Source organism: Thalia democratica, chromosome 4 (genome assembly GCF_965202585.1).
Source record: "Thalia democratica chromosome 4, ktThaDemo2.hap1.1, whole genome shotgun sequence".
Lineage (NCBI taxonomy): Eukaryota > Metazoa > Chordata > Thaliacea > Salpida > Salpidae > Thalia > Thalia democratica.
The window spans coordinates 45,773,148-45,790,155 of NC_139168.1; the positions used below are offsets into that span (position 1 = coordinate 45,773,148).

The following is a 17,008-nucleotide window of genomic DNA, read 5'->3' on the forward strand; positions in this document are numbered from 1 at the left end:
AATTCCCTACGATGAAAAAACTTTTTTTTTTTTAACTTAGGGGATTCTCAGCTTGAGGTTAGATTTGTAGTCTTCAACAGATTGTTGATAAATAAAATATATTCTATTAATTTTTAAGTACCAAAAATATTGATAGTTTTTATAATTATTCAACTTAAAATCTTTTTGCTTTAGTGTATTTTTTCTTTTTTAAATAATTGTGAACTTAATGATTTTGGTAGAATTTTGTTCGATTAAAAGTAATATGTGCTAAAATTTTCATTAAAAACTGCATAATAAATAAATATTTAGTCAGTTTTTCTATGTAAATCAGTAGGTTAAGTTGTTTTTGTTTTAATAATTTTATTGAGAAATAAAACTACCAAACGTTCACAAAAAATTTAGTACGTTTAATTAGAACATTAAAGAACTTATCTGTAAAATTTTAGAATTTAAAAATAAGCATCAAGTAAAATTGGTTATTAAGTACTTTGATATTCTTTATTTTTGCTTTCATATTGATTATATGTTAACTACTAGTGCCAAATAAATACACTTTATTTAAAAAAAAAATGATGTCATTTTATACTATACTGCCAATTTGACTTTTAGCTTAAAAAGTTTTAAATTTTGCAAAGAAAAACCAAAATCTAACTGTTTGAAATATATAAAAATACACAATAACAAATAATTTAATTTCTAAAAAAGTCTAAAAACTATGTAATGATTAGAACTGAAACATTTATCTGGAATTTCAATCTTAATACGTTGAAGAGTTTTAATAAAAAAAATAAATAGCAGTTATGTCATTAAAAGCTGAAAAGATATAATTTTATTTTGTAAGAAAGAAACTATTCTATAAAGTTAGTTTTAAAGTCTATTTATTTGGTCCTGGTAGTAGACAATAAGTGAAATAATAAATAAAAAAACAAAAAATTCTGAAAAAAAACTAACCGAGTATGAACTTTTTGTACTTAATGACCAAATACAAACATTTTACTTAAAAAATACATAAATAAGAACTCAGTTGATTTTTATATGTAAACTACTAGGTTGAGCGTTTTTTTTGATGTTTTTTTTTTTATGAAAAAAAATATTTATTGAACTGAAACAAAAATTTTTACACTCTCATAATAATTTAAGGAACATATCTGTAAAGTTTAAAAGTAAATATAAAGTACTTAAATTGTTATTTGAAATGTTAGAAATATTTTGTCAAATGTAAAAAAATCAAAATGTCAAGTATAAAAAAAAAAGTAAACAATATGTTTTATGAAACACATTAAAATTGTTCTTTTTTCTACCTGCTGACCTTTGCTTAAAAGTTTCAAAGCAGCAAGAAAACAGACTAGCCAAATGTGTTACATTAGAAATGGCATCATCAGTTTTTAGTTGGCATGTATGTATGATAAGTTAGAATGGTGGTATAAATAAAAGTAAAAAAGTACTAAAATGAAATACAGAACTAAAAATTTGTAGGAATATGCTTTAATGATGGCTTACAAATATTGAAATATGGCTTACAAGATTCAGCCCGAAAGTTTGAAAATATTAAATTACATTTTTATTAAATTTAAGAAATTTGTTTTTAAGTAAGTATAAATTACCATTTCAGTTAAAAATTTTCAAACTTGTTTTCTTCGTTGGTAGAAATTTATCAACTCAACAAGGTCAAAACAAATCCAGTTATCTATTATTTCAGACAGTTGTGAAATTATATTCAATTCAAAACTGCTACTGGAGCTCAAAACAAAGCTGTCCAATAAAACAATGAATTTTAGTTGAATATTCTATTTTAAAGAGCCTTTTGAATCATTGATAAATGTTAATAAATGACAAAAACTTTGAATATTAGTTTAGTTTATTGTTTTATTTGACAGCTTTGTTTTGAGCTCTAGTAGGAATTTTGAATTTATAGAAGTTTATTTATTTAAATGACTTATTTGTACGTTGATTTATAAATGCTAAATTTATTTGAAGTTTTTTTTAAAGTAATAAACAATAATTTCAGGTAATAGTTCTAATGTCCCTTGTAAACACAACAAATCTAGATGATAACTTTGACAGCAATGTTAAAATCATTGACATTGACAAACCAAGATATGACCAGTCAACCTTTATAGGCAGGTTGAAACATTTTGCTGCAATAACGGACATGAGAAAATCACTAGTCTCTTCACAGCAGCTTGAAGATGCAAAAACTCTAGTAGAAAAACATAAGTTTGTTTTATGCTTTGATGTAGCTGCTATACTAATGTAAACAGGACTAGGACTAGTCTCCTTGTTAATTTTATAAAATAAATATCTACATGTGTGTCTTTTTTTGCAACAGTATTGTTTTTGATTATTTATCCATTTTTAAATATTTAGCATTATATTATCTTTTCTTACTTTTGAATTTCAGGCTAAAACAAACACCACCAAATGTTACAGAGGAAGAGTTATGGAAAGCAAAATACTTATATGATTCAGCATACCATCCTGACAATGGTACAAAAATGAATTTAATGGGAAGAATGAGTTTTCAAGTACCTGGTGGCATGGCAATAACTGCTCTTATGCTTCAATTCTACAAGTTTCTAAAAACATGTTTTACAACTTCAAAAAACAATATATTACCAAATTAACATTATTAATTATCTAATAGAGAAAATTTTTTGTTTAAAAACTAAAAAAAAATTATATAAAACTATTTTTTTCTTGACAGTAAAATTATTTTTGCAGCAAAAATTAATATCGTTTCAATAATTTAAAACTTGAATAATATTATTCTTTTTTTGTTATACTTCTTTGATCCCATGTACTATCAAGTTTTAAACTTAAATTTATAGTTTTTGAAACAAAAAAAAAGACAATTGTTACTATATATAAAAACAAACACTGTTTTACCTTTGTTTAAAGTTTGATAAAAAAAAAACCATATAAAAATAAGTCTTAAGTTAAAGAATTTCTCAGTTATCTATTTCAACTCAATAGAACATAGAATTTACAAACACATGCTTAGGTATTCATTATTAATTGTTTTTCATAGGTTATAAAATTGTATGAATTAAAGTGCTCAATATGTGAAGCTTGACTATTAAAATATAAGAATATATTGTTACATTTATTTTTACTTAAAAAGCTTTGAAGATCCTTTTAGGAAAAACAGTGTCAGCTAAAGTAGCAATTGTTGAACAAAAAAGAGAGCATAATATTCTTTTGAAAAGTTTTATGTAGTTGATATATATTAAACATTCCAATCTCAAATTCAATATGATATTGTATTTAAAATGGTGTCATTTTGTAGAAAATTAAACTCTGTAGAAAAGAGCTTTAAATCCAGCATTAAATTTCATTAAAAAATGATTGTAAAAAAATAGGCTATTTCCTTATACAGTACATAATCAATTTTTTTTAAATTTCTATTCTATGTTATTTATATTAATACAATTGGATATATTATTAGTTTTTTTTTCTTGTGTAAAAATGTTGTTTTTAATCTCTAGCTTGTTTTTATAGACATTAATGTTGTAGAACATTAATTTTTAACTATCAAAAAAGTTTCATTTTTATTATAAATCAAAAATAATTTAAAGTGGGATTCGTATTAAAATTGTTAAAATTACTCATAAATAATTTAACAATTCTACTACACAGTTGGCTGACAAGCAGTAATTGGTATTTTTTTGAATAGAAAATTAAACTATTGTACATTGTTAAATGAACTGGGTTTCTTTTTGAAACAAGTTTTGATTTTTTTTCCTTCAAGCAGTTTAGAAAATGCTTGAACCTTATTTTCAGCCCACTGTCTACTAATCATATCAAAACTATCTAGTTTTTACTAACATATTAGGCTTAATGTTTTTTTACATAACTTACAAAAGTAAAATTAATAGAAAACAAATATTCATACAAACAAGAATGTTTATGAAATTATTTTTTGAAAAAAAGCCTCTGTTGAAAGTAATATAAAAATTTAAAGAGCCTTTATAATTTATACTTGCTATTGCAAGATAAGCTTGCAAGGATTGTAATGACATGTTTTTTAATGATATTACGTTATAATGTTTTTACAATTTTTTTAGAACACCACTCAGTGTAGCTCTCACACAATGGGGTAACCAATCTTTTAATGCCTTAGTAAATTATACAAATAGAAATGCTGTTTCTTCCAAATCTTCAAACTCAATAGATATTTTGAAATCTTATGCAACTGCCACATCAACTGCTTTAGGTTTAACCATTATAAGACTTTTTATTATTGTATTTTGCATTAGTTTTAATAATTCATATTTCCTTAAACCAGTTTTTTTATTTAGGTTTGTATTTTATAACAATTAAGGTAAAATTGTTTTTTATTTTAAATAGTTGTTATAATAAAAATCTACATACTTAAGTGTATAAACAGTTTTGCTATGATGACAGTAAAGTTTAATTTTCGTGTCCTTACCAAAAGTATAAAAAATGACAAATATAAGTAAGAAATCCTTTATTATGTTAAGTCATTTTTAATCTCCATTTTTTGATAACTTTTTTCATAGAAAAAAGTACTTTAATTTAGTTTCACACATTTTATTTTTACTAAAAGTCTATGATACTGTCTTAAGTGTTTTTTAATAGTAATACTAATGTATTTTTTAACTTACTTAACTGTTGAATTTCTAATTAAATAAGAACTTTATTGTAACTGGCATCTCATTAACCTCATTGAATAACTGATTGAAATATTCTTTTATGAATAAATTTTTTGTCCAACATTTTTTTTACAAAAATTAACTTTTGATTTTATATGAAAGCTTTAAGTACAAACTATAAGCCAGTTTTTATAGAATTCAAAAATATCATTTAACTTTTGAGATACTTAATTTTTTGTAAAAGTTTTCCAATATAAGCGTATGAACCGCAAATTTTTCGAGGTCAATTTTCTTGGAAATTTTAAAATTCACTAAAATCTATCTCCTCCTTCATTTTTAAAGCAATCTTCTTCAAATTTTCAGGAAACGTTCTGTATAATAAAAGAAAAACGTTACAATAAAATTTTAGTAATTAAAAAAAATAAAGTTTTATCACAATAATTAAAAAAAAAAGTGTTTAAAAGAAAAAAAAATAATACAAACTTTTTTTAAATTTCAAAGTAACGTTTTTTTGTTATTGTATAAAGATTACACTGTGAAAGTTTGAAGAAGATTGCTTGAAAAATGTAGGATGAGATAGATTTTAAATGAAATAGTCTTTTTTGGCTGTTTTAGTTTTCCCTTCCCATAGGGAACCTGTTATGCGGCCTGACTTTGACTGGTCATATCTCAAAAAATAATTCAATTTTTTAAAAAGATAAAAAGCATCTTGAAACTTATACGTTTTATATAATAAAATATTTACTTATAATGAAATTTTTAAAAGCCCTAAGCTAATAAATAAAAACTGTTAAAGCTTTATAATTTTATAGAGAAAACAAGCAATAAACTTTAGTACAATTTTAATTTTATAATAAACAAAACATACTTCTTTTACAAGTATTTAAGTTTTGTTAAAAAACATTTTCAAGTAATACATGCTTTATTCAAACAAAAATTTTTGTAATAAAACAAAAGTTATTGTAAAGGAAGTGTGTTTTTTTTATTCATTATATATAGGGTTGCACTTTACCTGGAATCCTGGAAAAACCTGGAATTTGACAATTTTGGCAAAAATAACCTGGAAAAACCTGGAATTCTGAACAAAAAACCTGGAATTTTTAAGAATTTTAACATGTTCATTAATAAAATTTCGGTTTGACTCAAAAAACTTATCATTAAGATAAGAAATTTTTGTCATCACCAAAAATTTTTTTATTAAAATTCTTATTTTAAGTAGCTTTACAGTATCTTTTCAAATACTTTATACCATTTAACACTGTTTCTTACCTTAAATTTAACTTTAAACTAAAAATAAACCCAAAAATGTGTACTTTTTAAAACCTGGAAGAAATTTGAAAAACCTGGAAAAATTTTTGAAAAAATGAGTGGCAACCCTGTATATACAGTAAAACAAAGTTCTATGACAATTTATTGCTTCTTTGATATCTTAAAAAGTTTAATGTTGAACAACTAAAGCTCAAATTTTTTTTAATACCAAATTAATTAAACTGTTAGCTTTACTACTCTGTTTTAACTTTAAAACTATAACTGTAAATATTTTTTGCTGCAGTCTAATGAAGCAATTTTTAAAAAGTTTAAAAGTATTTAAACTTGATAAATTTTAATTTTTAAAATTTAGTTTGATTTACAAAACAGTTATTAGCAAAGTTATCAGTTTAATTCTTTATTTTTTTGATAAAAAATGTAATTAATCAATCATCTTTTATATTATATAAAATGTAATAGATTATATAATAGATTTTGATATTCAGACTCATATCATTAAGATTATGCATTTTGTTTACTTTTGAAGCTCCATTTTGAATTCAACTATTTAATTTGGTAATACCATAAAAATAATAATTAATTATAACTAATTCTTAAAAGTTAGTTTATTGAACTATTATTGAGTTACAATAACTGGTTCTTATTTCATATTTTAATCCACAATAAAATAAAAAAATATTGTCAAGAAATCTTATAAAATATTCATGCTGCTATAAAAAGGTTGTAAAAATACTCCTAATCTGCCATGAAATATCTTTAAATACCTTAAATTTTAGATATTGAAATTTCTAGAACTTAAAGACATTTAGTTTTTAAATAGTTATGTTTAAGTTTTTACTAAAAACAACTAGCTGACTTGGTGGATATAACCCATGGTAATAAAAAAGAACTTCTCCTACAGATATATTCTTCAAAAACTATTTTTATACTAACATCTTTTATATAAATTGTATAGTTATTTATTAAAATTTTTATTACTTTCGCAGCTGTTGCACTCTCATTAAACTTTTATTCTCGAAAAGCACCACCCATAGTAGCTAGATGGGTTCCGTTTGTTGCTGTTGCTGCTGCAAATGCAGTAAACATTCCTTTTTCTAGACAAAAGTTGGTTTTCTTAAATACAAGTAATTTCTTTAGTAAAATGACTTTGTACTTGATTAAAGGTAACAAATATTATTTTTATTGCCTATTTTAATTTTTTTCAAAGTAATTTTTATTAGAGTTGTGGTTTTAAAGCAGAATGGTTTTAATATATATATGTAAACTTTTAATCATTATATAACATTTTAAATGTTTTAATTCTACAAGCATAATAATTTCATTAATTGATACAGTGAACTAAAACAAGGAGTCATGGTTACTTCATCTAAAGGTGTAGAATTAGGACATTCTAAAGTAAGAGTTTTTTATGGAAAACAAGTACTTTTTTTCAACTGCATGTAGTAGCTTAACATTATAAACAAAAATTTTAGCTTATTTTTAAGCCTTTTAAACCATTTAGAATTGTTGCATATTATAATTTTTTGTTTAGAATATTCTTGTATAAAAATCAACTTAATTAAACTTAATATGCATAAAAACACTGAAAATTTACAATCGACTTAGTTTACTACAGTTGGCTTTGCAACTTTAAAAAGGAGAAGTTAATTTTAAAGTAGTGATCAACTGGATCTACATAATTAAGATCTTACTGGTTTCAAATTTACATTACAAGTTTGAAATTTTTACAGCTTGAAAATTACTGGAAGTTTGGATCTAGGAGATCACTACTTTAAGTCAAAAATATTTTCAAACCGCGACAAGTTTTATTTATTGCATAGTCAGTAGTCTCTACCAACAAAGTTTAAACAACTCTACTATTTAAGCTTTGCAATATAATTAACTAAGTTTGAAAACCAGCTTAAACAGTTTACTTTAGTAAAAACCATAAAATAAATTACTAGTACAAGTTACAGTACAAGTAGTACAAGTTTATAGGTACTACTTGTGGCATCATAAGCCTTACTTCATGTTTTTATACACACTAAATCTTCAATATGTTTATTGAATTTCGCCTGTGTGATTTGAAGAGTTTAGGATTTTTTTTAACTGCAGTCCTATCTTGTAGATACTTCTTATAAAAAAAACATAACTTTGAAAAGTTTCTGTCTAAGCTCAGAATTCTTCATTACCGGTTTGCTCTTGTATTTTAGTCTAATTCATCAGCCCCTGATTAAGAGCACAGCTCCTTCAAAGTTAGTAATAGAAAGAATTTCTCGGTACAAGTCCAAGTCGCTGCACGTTTCAAAGTCAAAAACATCTCCTCCTGGCATCACACTCAATTGTTCCAGTTCGTTGAATAACTCCACATCATTCACGCTCTCAGAACTTAATGGTTGAGTTTTAGTTGCTGCGTGACTATAATTAATATTTTCTGATATTTCAGATGTTGTCAGAGTGCTTTCTGGATAATAGTTTTTAATTGCAAAGCATTAGTTTTTCAAAATTTAAAAATTGTTATTACTTTCCAATCCAGTTTCCACACATATGTATTCTTTATCTGAAGTTCCAGTCTAAGATAAAGATTTCAGACGGTATACTTCTGCATTTGTATCAATGACGTGAATATTGTTTACTTTTTTCTTTTACTTGAATTTTGTCTCAAGCCAATATTCATTAAGCCCTAGCTTGGTTTAATTAAACCACTCAAATATTTTTTGAATATTTTTTAGAAGGAAATTTGATTTAGTTTAAGAATTTATTTTGTGTATATATTCCACCAACTTGTATTTGTCTCATCAACCCGTTTTTTTACCTTGACAAACCTTGTTGTAGAACTTTATCCAGCATTGTTTACGGGCAGAGAACTCAGTATACTTCTTATTTTTTATTACTCCAAACAATTGCTTAGCTTATCTATCACACACGTTAAAAGTTATCTTACCACTTGGTTTTTATGGTTTTTCTTTATGGATTTGTATGAGGAAACTAGCCGTAATAGCCCTTTGTATCATTGCATCACGTGCTACCTCTTTCGATTGTCTCCTTGACATCTTTCTCATCTAAACTTTCCATGCCAACACCTCCTTGTGGATATTCTCATCATCTAAACTAGTCACCATTGTTAGAATTATATGTCTGTGAAGTCTACCACTTGATTGCAGCCATATTTTGGACAAGTAGAGATTGTAAGAGCATATACTGGTTTTTCCTTTTAATCGAGCAGAAAATAATCTGGTTTTATCAGTTAATTTATTTCTTGTATTAAGAAAGTCCGAACGTCGGACAACGACTAAAACAGTAGTGACTGCAAGCGGCTTGGTCGTGCTTAAAAGCTCTTGCTCACTTAAATTTACTACTTCTGCATATCCTTTTAGAATAGCATCACCTAAATCTTCATCACATAATTGGTACAATTCTGGCCCTGACTTCTCTCTGCTGTTTGTCTTTCATAGCTCTTCATTACAGTCACTCGCTGTTAAAGGACGGTCCATCTTTGTTGTGTGTAATGTTTTATTGACAAATGAATTACGAAAATAATAAATCTGAAACTAAGTGTCATAAATTTATCAATTATAGCTTGGCAATACCTATACAATAGTAAAAATATATTAGTATTTTAAATTTAGTTGACTTTTAAGAATTGTTGTGCAATATTGATTAACTTGAGTTTTCCACCATTAAAATAAAGTTATAATTCTTGTTGATAATTTAAAAAAGTTTAAATTCTCAGTTTAAGCGAATGGAAGTAAGCATAAATATATAAAACAAACCTAAATAGTTTTAAATTTTAAAATTCTATTTAATAGATTTTACAAATATTAGTGTTTTTTTCTAAAATTTATCGTATAAAATAAAAAGCTTTTACAGATTAAAAATTTGTAGACTAAATTTCGTAACATAACAGTAGTTCTATTTTAATATAATTAAAAAAACTAGTTTTATATTAGACTTAAAAAATGTTGACAAGGTATAAAAATTTCAAATAGAAATGTGCAAAGAAAGGAATAGCTCAAGTTTTGACATCAAGAGTTGTTATGGCTGCTCCTGGAATGAGTTTGTTTTTTTTTTATACATTTTTTTATGTTTACCAGCAAATACAGGCGTCGGCAGCTCTTTAGAAGAACAAACTAGATTTAATTATCGACTTCCTTTCGGGCAACAACTATTTTTTGGTCCTTTAAGAAATACATATAAGGATAGATGTGTAATAAAATACACACAATATAGGCAGCACATTTTACTCGAAAGCAAAAAAGGACGTATTTATAAACTTCATTATGAAATTAAACTCGTATCTTCTGAGTTTGTTGTTTTTAGCTAAAATGCACATCGGGGACCACAGTTTGCTGACCCCTTTTTATATACTTTGTTGATTTCTTTTTTTACTTACAATTCAGACAGGCGCGTTACTTTTTCTTTGATTGTTGATTTTATATTTTTAAGTATATCTTGATTTGATTAAAGCGAAAACTCTTGAGATCGCTTTGCGCTAAATAGCAAAACGTTTGTTGTATACGAATAATTTTATTTTGAACCTATAAATCCGCTAGAAATTACTTTACTTTCTGGCCAATAACTTTCCAATAAAATTTCAAAAATAATTTTTTGTGTTCTCAGTTGCTGGTCCACTGTGTATTAAAAGTTTTTTTTAATTTTTTCTTATAAAAACATTCTAATTTTTTTACGATTTTTTAAACATTGCATGTAAAGAATTACTTGAATTAAAGTATAAAAAACCTAAACTAAATATTAATAAAACGGTGTAAAAGTAAAGTTAGTCCTGTAAAATTTTTAATAATTTTAAAATTTTACAGTTTAGTTTCGCTGACTTTTAATGACTAGAATTTTTTCTATTTGATAGTCAATTTTTATTACAAATTAAGTATTTTTAATGACACAAAACTATTAAACTTTTAAAGTTAAGTATTCTAAAAGTTTTAAGTTATCAATCTAAAAAATCTTAACAGTTGTTTGAAAATTTAATATAATACCTAAAAATAAAATTTTTAGTTTTCGTACCAGTTATTATGGAAAAAATGATGAAAAAAAAATGGTTCAGAAAAGCACCAAAAACTCATCTTGCTTTTCAAACACTTGCTCTTGGATGCTTGTATGTTACCTGAATATAAATTTTTATGTTACATTAGCTTTTACTTATTTTTTTACAAAAAATTTCATCTAATCAATTATTTCTAAGGTCGGTTTAAATTCGATGACGACAAGTTTTACAAAAATGTTTTTTACTGTTACTGCGTTTAAGTACAAGTTTTTTAATAACTATTAGTCATATTAATCTTTTAAAAGTAGCAATATTTTGAGTTTATGTAAGTATTAGTTTTGTAAATTAACAAACTTTAAACAGTTTTTATACTATGTAATTCTAAATTATTATTAAACGTAGTTACAAAATTATATGATACTTTTTTCAAAATTCAATTGTTATGTTTTACATGCAAAAATAAACATATTCATAACCTTTTTTAGTTATTTAAAGACCAAATTAAAAAGGTTTACAGTTAGCAAAAAGTACGGATTTTCACACATATCGTTAGAGCAAAAAAGTATTAATACTATGGCTTATAATGACTAAGTTATGTAAAAAACACTTAATGACGTAAAATTTTTTGAATGGCTATTTAAAAACTATTGTACAATTTTTTTTGTTACAAAGACATAATAGTTTTTTACATGGTTAGTTTTAGGTTTCTTAAATTTGCACTAGTTTAGAAGGCAAAAAAACCTCACAAAACAAATGGTTGTTTTACTATTTATAAAACTAATGTTAGTAATTTTTTCAAGCGAAACAAATATACATTTACTGTAAAAAGTATTTTAATTCAATGTACTCTTCTTTTTTTTAGATACTCAAGATATTACCTTAATTTTAAGTACACATAAAATAACAAACAAAATTGATTTTAATGTTTCAAAACTCAGCTGATGATATTAACTTCACTGTGCAATATCTACATTAGCTGCACTGATATTTTAAGTATAGAAACTTTACTCTAAATACGCTTATTTAGATTCTTGACTAGTTTTTGAACAACGCTTCTTGATGTAAGTTTTTCATTAAGGTTGACACAGGATGAGAAAATTAAATTATTGTTTTTTTAATTTACTTTAATGTTTTTATAATTATAAACTGTATAGTAAGTATATATTTGAATAACTAGCCTAAATATGTAGTATAACTTTGATAATTTTTCAGTTTGGTTTTCATGGTGCCGATAGCTTGTGCATTGTATCCGCAGAACGCGTGAGTTTTTTTTTATTTTTTAATTTTTATGCAAAATTTATAAGTAAATCGATTAAAGAATTTTGGTTCATATAAGTAAAAAAAATAGTTTCTTGGTATGAAGATAAATACATTGTTTGCGCAATAAGGTGTAAGTAAATACTCTGCAAGACAAAATTGTTTTTAAGCTATTCACAAACACTTGTTCTTTATAGTTGTTTGTGAATGGAATCGCAACATGCTTAACTACCTTTTTAAATGATCGCAAAACGAACCCATAGAAGCTATGAGAACTAAACCATAAGTTTCGTACCTTCTAAATTGAAATCTTACACAACATATATTACTATCAGTCGTATATTTTGCTTCGTATTTTATTCCATCAGTTAATAATAATGTATAAAAATTACTCAGATTATTGTTAGTCTTTAATTTAAAGAACATAATGTGACTATTATTCCAAATAGGTTAAATGTTTTTTTTACTTAAATTAAAAGTTTGCTTTTAAAATCAATCTTTAGGTTTTTTTAATTTTCTCTACACTATATTTTCCTAACTTTAAAAAGTAACACCAAATAAAAGGTCTAATTATTTTACAAAACTCATATAAAGTTATATTTATTATAATCTACTAAAACCACAAGGAATTTGTTGATGTAATGTTATATAATTTTTAGTTTGTATTAATTACATAAAAGTTTTTTTTGTTGGTTACGAAAAAGAAAAAAAAAAGTATTACCCTTATTAAAATTATAGTTCAATGGATTTCAATGATCTTACAAAACTCATATAAAGTTATATTTATTATAATCTACTAAAACCACAAGGAATTTGTTGATGTAATGTTAAATAATTTTTAGTTTGTATTAATTACAGAAAAGTTTTTTTTGTTGGTTACGAAAAAGAATTAAAAAAAAAAAGTATTATCCTTAAAAAAATTATAGTTCAATGGATTTCAATGATCTTGAAGAAGATTTAAAAGAAAAAATAAAGTTAAAGTATGAAGAGAGAGATGATATACCGGATAGAGTTTATTTTAATAAAGGATTATAGAAAACAACTCATTAGAAAATTAAATAATTATTTTTTACTTTAAAGCAACTTATATTTAATTAAGAAATATACAACTTTATTTATAGTTTTATTTATATGACTTCAAATATGTGCTTATAATATCTTGTTTTTAAATCAAACCTACTATTCAATTTAATTATTAAAAAATTATCACCTGTTTTTAAAGATTTTTATTAATAATCAAAAATTTTAAAGATTATAAAAGTTAAATCCATCAAAAATAGTTTTTTAAACGATAAAGCAAAATATTATGTTACTAAGATTTAAATTTTAGTCGAATATAATTATAAGTTTCTTATTTTTTAGTACATTAAAGTGTCTTAAGAATACCTTTGAGTTTTTATTACGACATCAAAAATAAAAATAAAACTTCCATGACTACTTAAATTGATTAGGAATATTTATGACTTAACTATACTAGTTTAATACTATATTATGATGCATGAGAGTATGTGTATTTAATTCTATTTTTTATTTTAGTTTTACAACAAACTGTCCCGCACTATTCTATTTAACATTAAGTTCGTTCCTAATATTCATATACCTTAAAAAGGAATGTAAGAGAATACTAAAAAAAAAAGAAACTGCAAATAAATTGAGCTTCTTTTATCGGCCTTAAAATAAACAAAGCAAATATTTATTCTGTTTAGACTTACTTGTATAATAAATTTTCATTGCTACTTGTAAATTGTAAAATAACAGTAGGTTACTTTTCTAGTTGGCTGGTCAGATGTTATTTTTTTTTTGCATATTATTGCCCGGTTTTAGTAGACCTTTGCAGACCACTTTATTTTTGTAAACTTATAGAAAAAAAAAACTGTCTAACCGTAAAGTTTTGACGATTTAATGGTGAAATTATTACCACATCAATCAAATTTGCAAACATTTTAATTTTTATGTAAATATTTTTTATCACTGAAAGAAAAACTGCGGGTCGTTTGTGGCCTACTCTAAAATTTTATGTGATAACAGTAATGATTTATTAGTAATTTAGTATCAAATATAGTTACACACATAGTAATAATTTCTAATGATGCAGTTCAAGTAAACATTAAGAATATGTCACAGTTATAAGATTTTTAAAGCTAACTCTGCGGACTTCTTTCAAATGATAATTTTTTTTAAAGTTTATAAACAAAAACTAAGCTTAGATAATTTTTATTTTGAAAAACAGGTATTTTAGCTATAAAAATCAAAATACTATCATCAAAAAAAAACTTATCGAAGTGATTAGAAATCATGTACCCCTAAACACCTTTAAATAAACAGACTACTTCTGACAGGTTTGCCAAAGGTGTTATAAGAAATTTTTCCAGAATTTTGAAATATCAAGTTATTTTGGTCTGTTTATATTATAAAATAGTTTTTAGTATAAAAAAAAACTGACTTAAATATTATAACAACACTAAAAAGATACTGTACAACTCTTTTAACTGTGTTTTTTAACCAAAAAAATAATAAAATATATGATAGATTTTTTGCATCTAATTCAAGTGTCGGCAAACTGCGGCCCTTGAAAGATAAATCTGCGGCCCGCGAGCACCTTTAATTTTTAAATGGAATGCAGCCCGCGAAAGAAAATGCTGCGGCCCGCGAGCAGGTAAATGTGGCCCGCTGAGCATAAATTTTTTTGAATTAAATGGTTTTCGGTAATTTAGTTAATTTGATTAATTTCGTTATAAGTCTCTGTATAACAATTTAAAACAATCGAACAAATTATGTGCTTAGCTTAAAAATGAGAAAATACAGATTAGCATTCGACTTGTGTTTTTTTTCTCAGTTTCATAATAATTTTGTTTTTACAACAGCAAGTTAAAATCTGAAATAAAAGTGTTATGAGTGCTTGGAATTAGTATAATATTTATATAATACTTACTAAGTAAATAAACTAAATGCAAATGTTTTGAATTTTGTAAAAAAGTAATGCACAATTGTTAATTAAAACGTCATTTCTTTACATTTAAGGTATTGTGCTTAACATTTATTTCAAACATAAGTTTTTAATCACAAACATAAGTTTGAGTGTGCACAAAATCATTTAAAATAGCATAACTATAAGAAGTAAAGTTTTTTTTATTTTCTTTTTTGCACATTTATTTTTTAGATGTTTTCTTTGCACTTTAAATTATTTAATAGGCGCACCAATGTACAAAGATGCTCATTTTTTGAACCACTTTTTTATTTAATACTTATTTGAATTAAGTAAATTTTATTATTATTATATTATATATGTAATATCTCAGTGTGTACAGACACATTTAAAACAATGTATATGACATAAATTAAAAATGTTTTTTGTTAGGTATACATCTTTATTTTTCAAACAATATATTTTTAAAAATTTATCATGTTTTATAAACTTTGCATACTAACATACACAGGTGTTGTTTTTTGCCATTTTTAATACAAACTAGATTTGGAGATCTTAAATTTATTAAGTTCGTATAGTCGTGGTGTACGGCTCGATAACCAAAAGGTTCCTCTGTACATCAGGTCTTAAGACTAAACTATTGTAGCGCTTGTTTTATCGTTCAATAAAGAACATATTTAATTAAACGAAATTGTTCAAATTTAAGCAAATAAATAAGTTAACTTTACCACACACTCAAACTAAGTCAGGTTAGTTTGAAGACTTTTCAAATCTCAGTCCAATTTAGGCACTTTTTCAGTTTTTGGCATAAGTTGTTTTTTTTTTCTAAAACACCCTTAGTTTTTAATCACTCACACTGGCTTTTTTGCTTTTAAGAATGGCTTTGAAGTAAATTTATGATGTATGTTATGTTCGATTCACATTGTTAGTTTGAACTATAATGTATATTAAATTTTAAGACTTGCAGCTGCTATAGTTAAAAACGTTATGTATATTTATTTACATATTAGTGTGAACAATCATTGCTAAAAAAATAGGGAAAGGCTGGAATTCGACAATTTTTGTAAAAACCTTGAATTTTAAACTATTTAAAATGCAAAGTAAACAATTTCGATTTGACATAAAAAATCTATCATAAATTTTTTTTTTTGTTAACAGCCTTTTTAAATATTATAAAAAATAAAATTGCTTAAAAATACTTTTTTATTTTTGCGATACTATTTAAGACAGTTTTTATCATAAACTTTATTTTGTACTAAAAATAGACCCAAAAACTTGTACTTTTAAAAATCTGGAAATATTTCTTAAAAACCTTTGGCAACCCTCGAACTGTCTACATTCTTTTTAAGGGTAAAAAATAGTACATATGTTTTTGTTTGACATATATTTATACAACACAGGAAAAACATTTTTTAAATTGGTAATAATAAAAGTTTTAAGTATAGTGATTAACTATTTCAGTTTTGTTATCTTTAACATCTCTTGTAGGTAATCAGATTTATATGGTTTCGCAATATAGATTTCTATTATTGTATGTAAAACCTTATACAGAAACTGTCTAAGGATTTATTGAAATGTACAGTAATACTTTTTAAATTTCCTTGAGATCTTTTTTTGATAAGTCTATAGTTACTGAACATAATCATGTGCTTTGTTTAAACTGATTTAAGCGTTTTTTTTTTGTTTCTTAGAAGAAATTCTAACTAACGTTTTTTAAGTATTCATTTACTATTTCTAAATGCACAATATAAAATTGCAGATTAAGAATTGCTATAATGCTCAATAAAAAATTAGTTTTTATATCTCATTAATGACTTAGCATTTTTTTACTTTCGTTAAAAGTGTTCAAGAAACTTTATTGTCCATTTAAGTTGAACTATAACACTTTTTTGCTGTATAATTAAATCACTGTTAATAAACTTCTTTATTTAAAAAAGGTTGTCAAACAAACAGTCTTGTTTGAAATATTTAAAAACTCAG

At 24.5% G+C, this 17,008-nt stretch overlaps 1 protein-coding gene across 1 annotated transcript; it reads left to right on the forward strand.

Moving 5' to 3' along the window:
• The first annotated feature begins 1,994 nt into the window (after positions 1-1,994).
• Positions 1,995-13,368, forward strand: LOC145833750 (sideroflexin-2-like). The gene is made up of 9 exons (XM_082940919.1): positions 1,995-2,199; positions 2,384-2,554; positions 4,047-4,195; positions 6,851-6,968; positions 7,199-7,259; positions 9,833-9,899; positions 10,857-10,956; positions 12,058-12,105; positions 13,029-13,368. The coding sequence occupies exons 1-9, from the start codon at positions 2,003-2,005 to the stop codon at positions 13,135-13,137; spliced, it is 1,020 nt and encodes a 339-aa protein (XP_082797045.1). The 5' UTR covers positions 1,995-2,002; the 3' UTR covers positions 13,138-13,368.
• Positions 13,369-17,008: the final 3,640 nt, after the last annotated feature.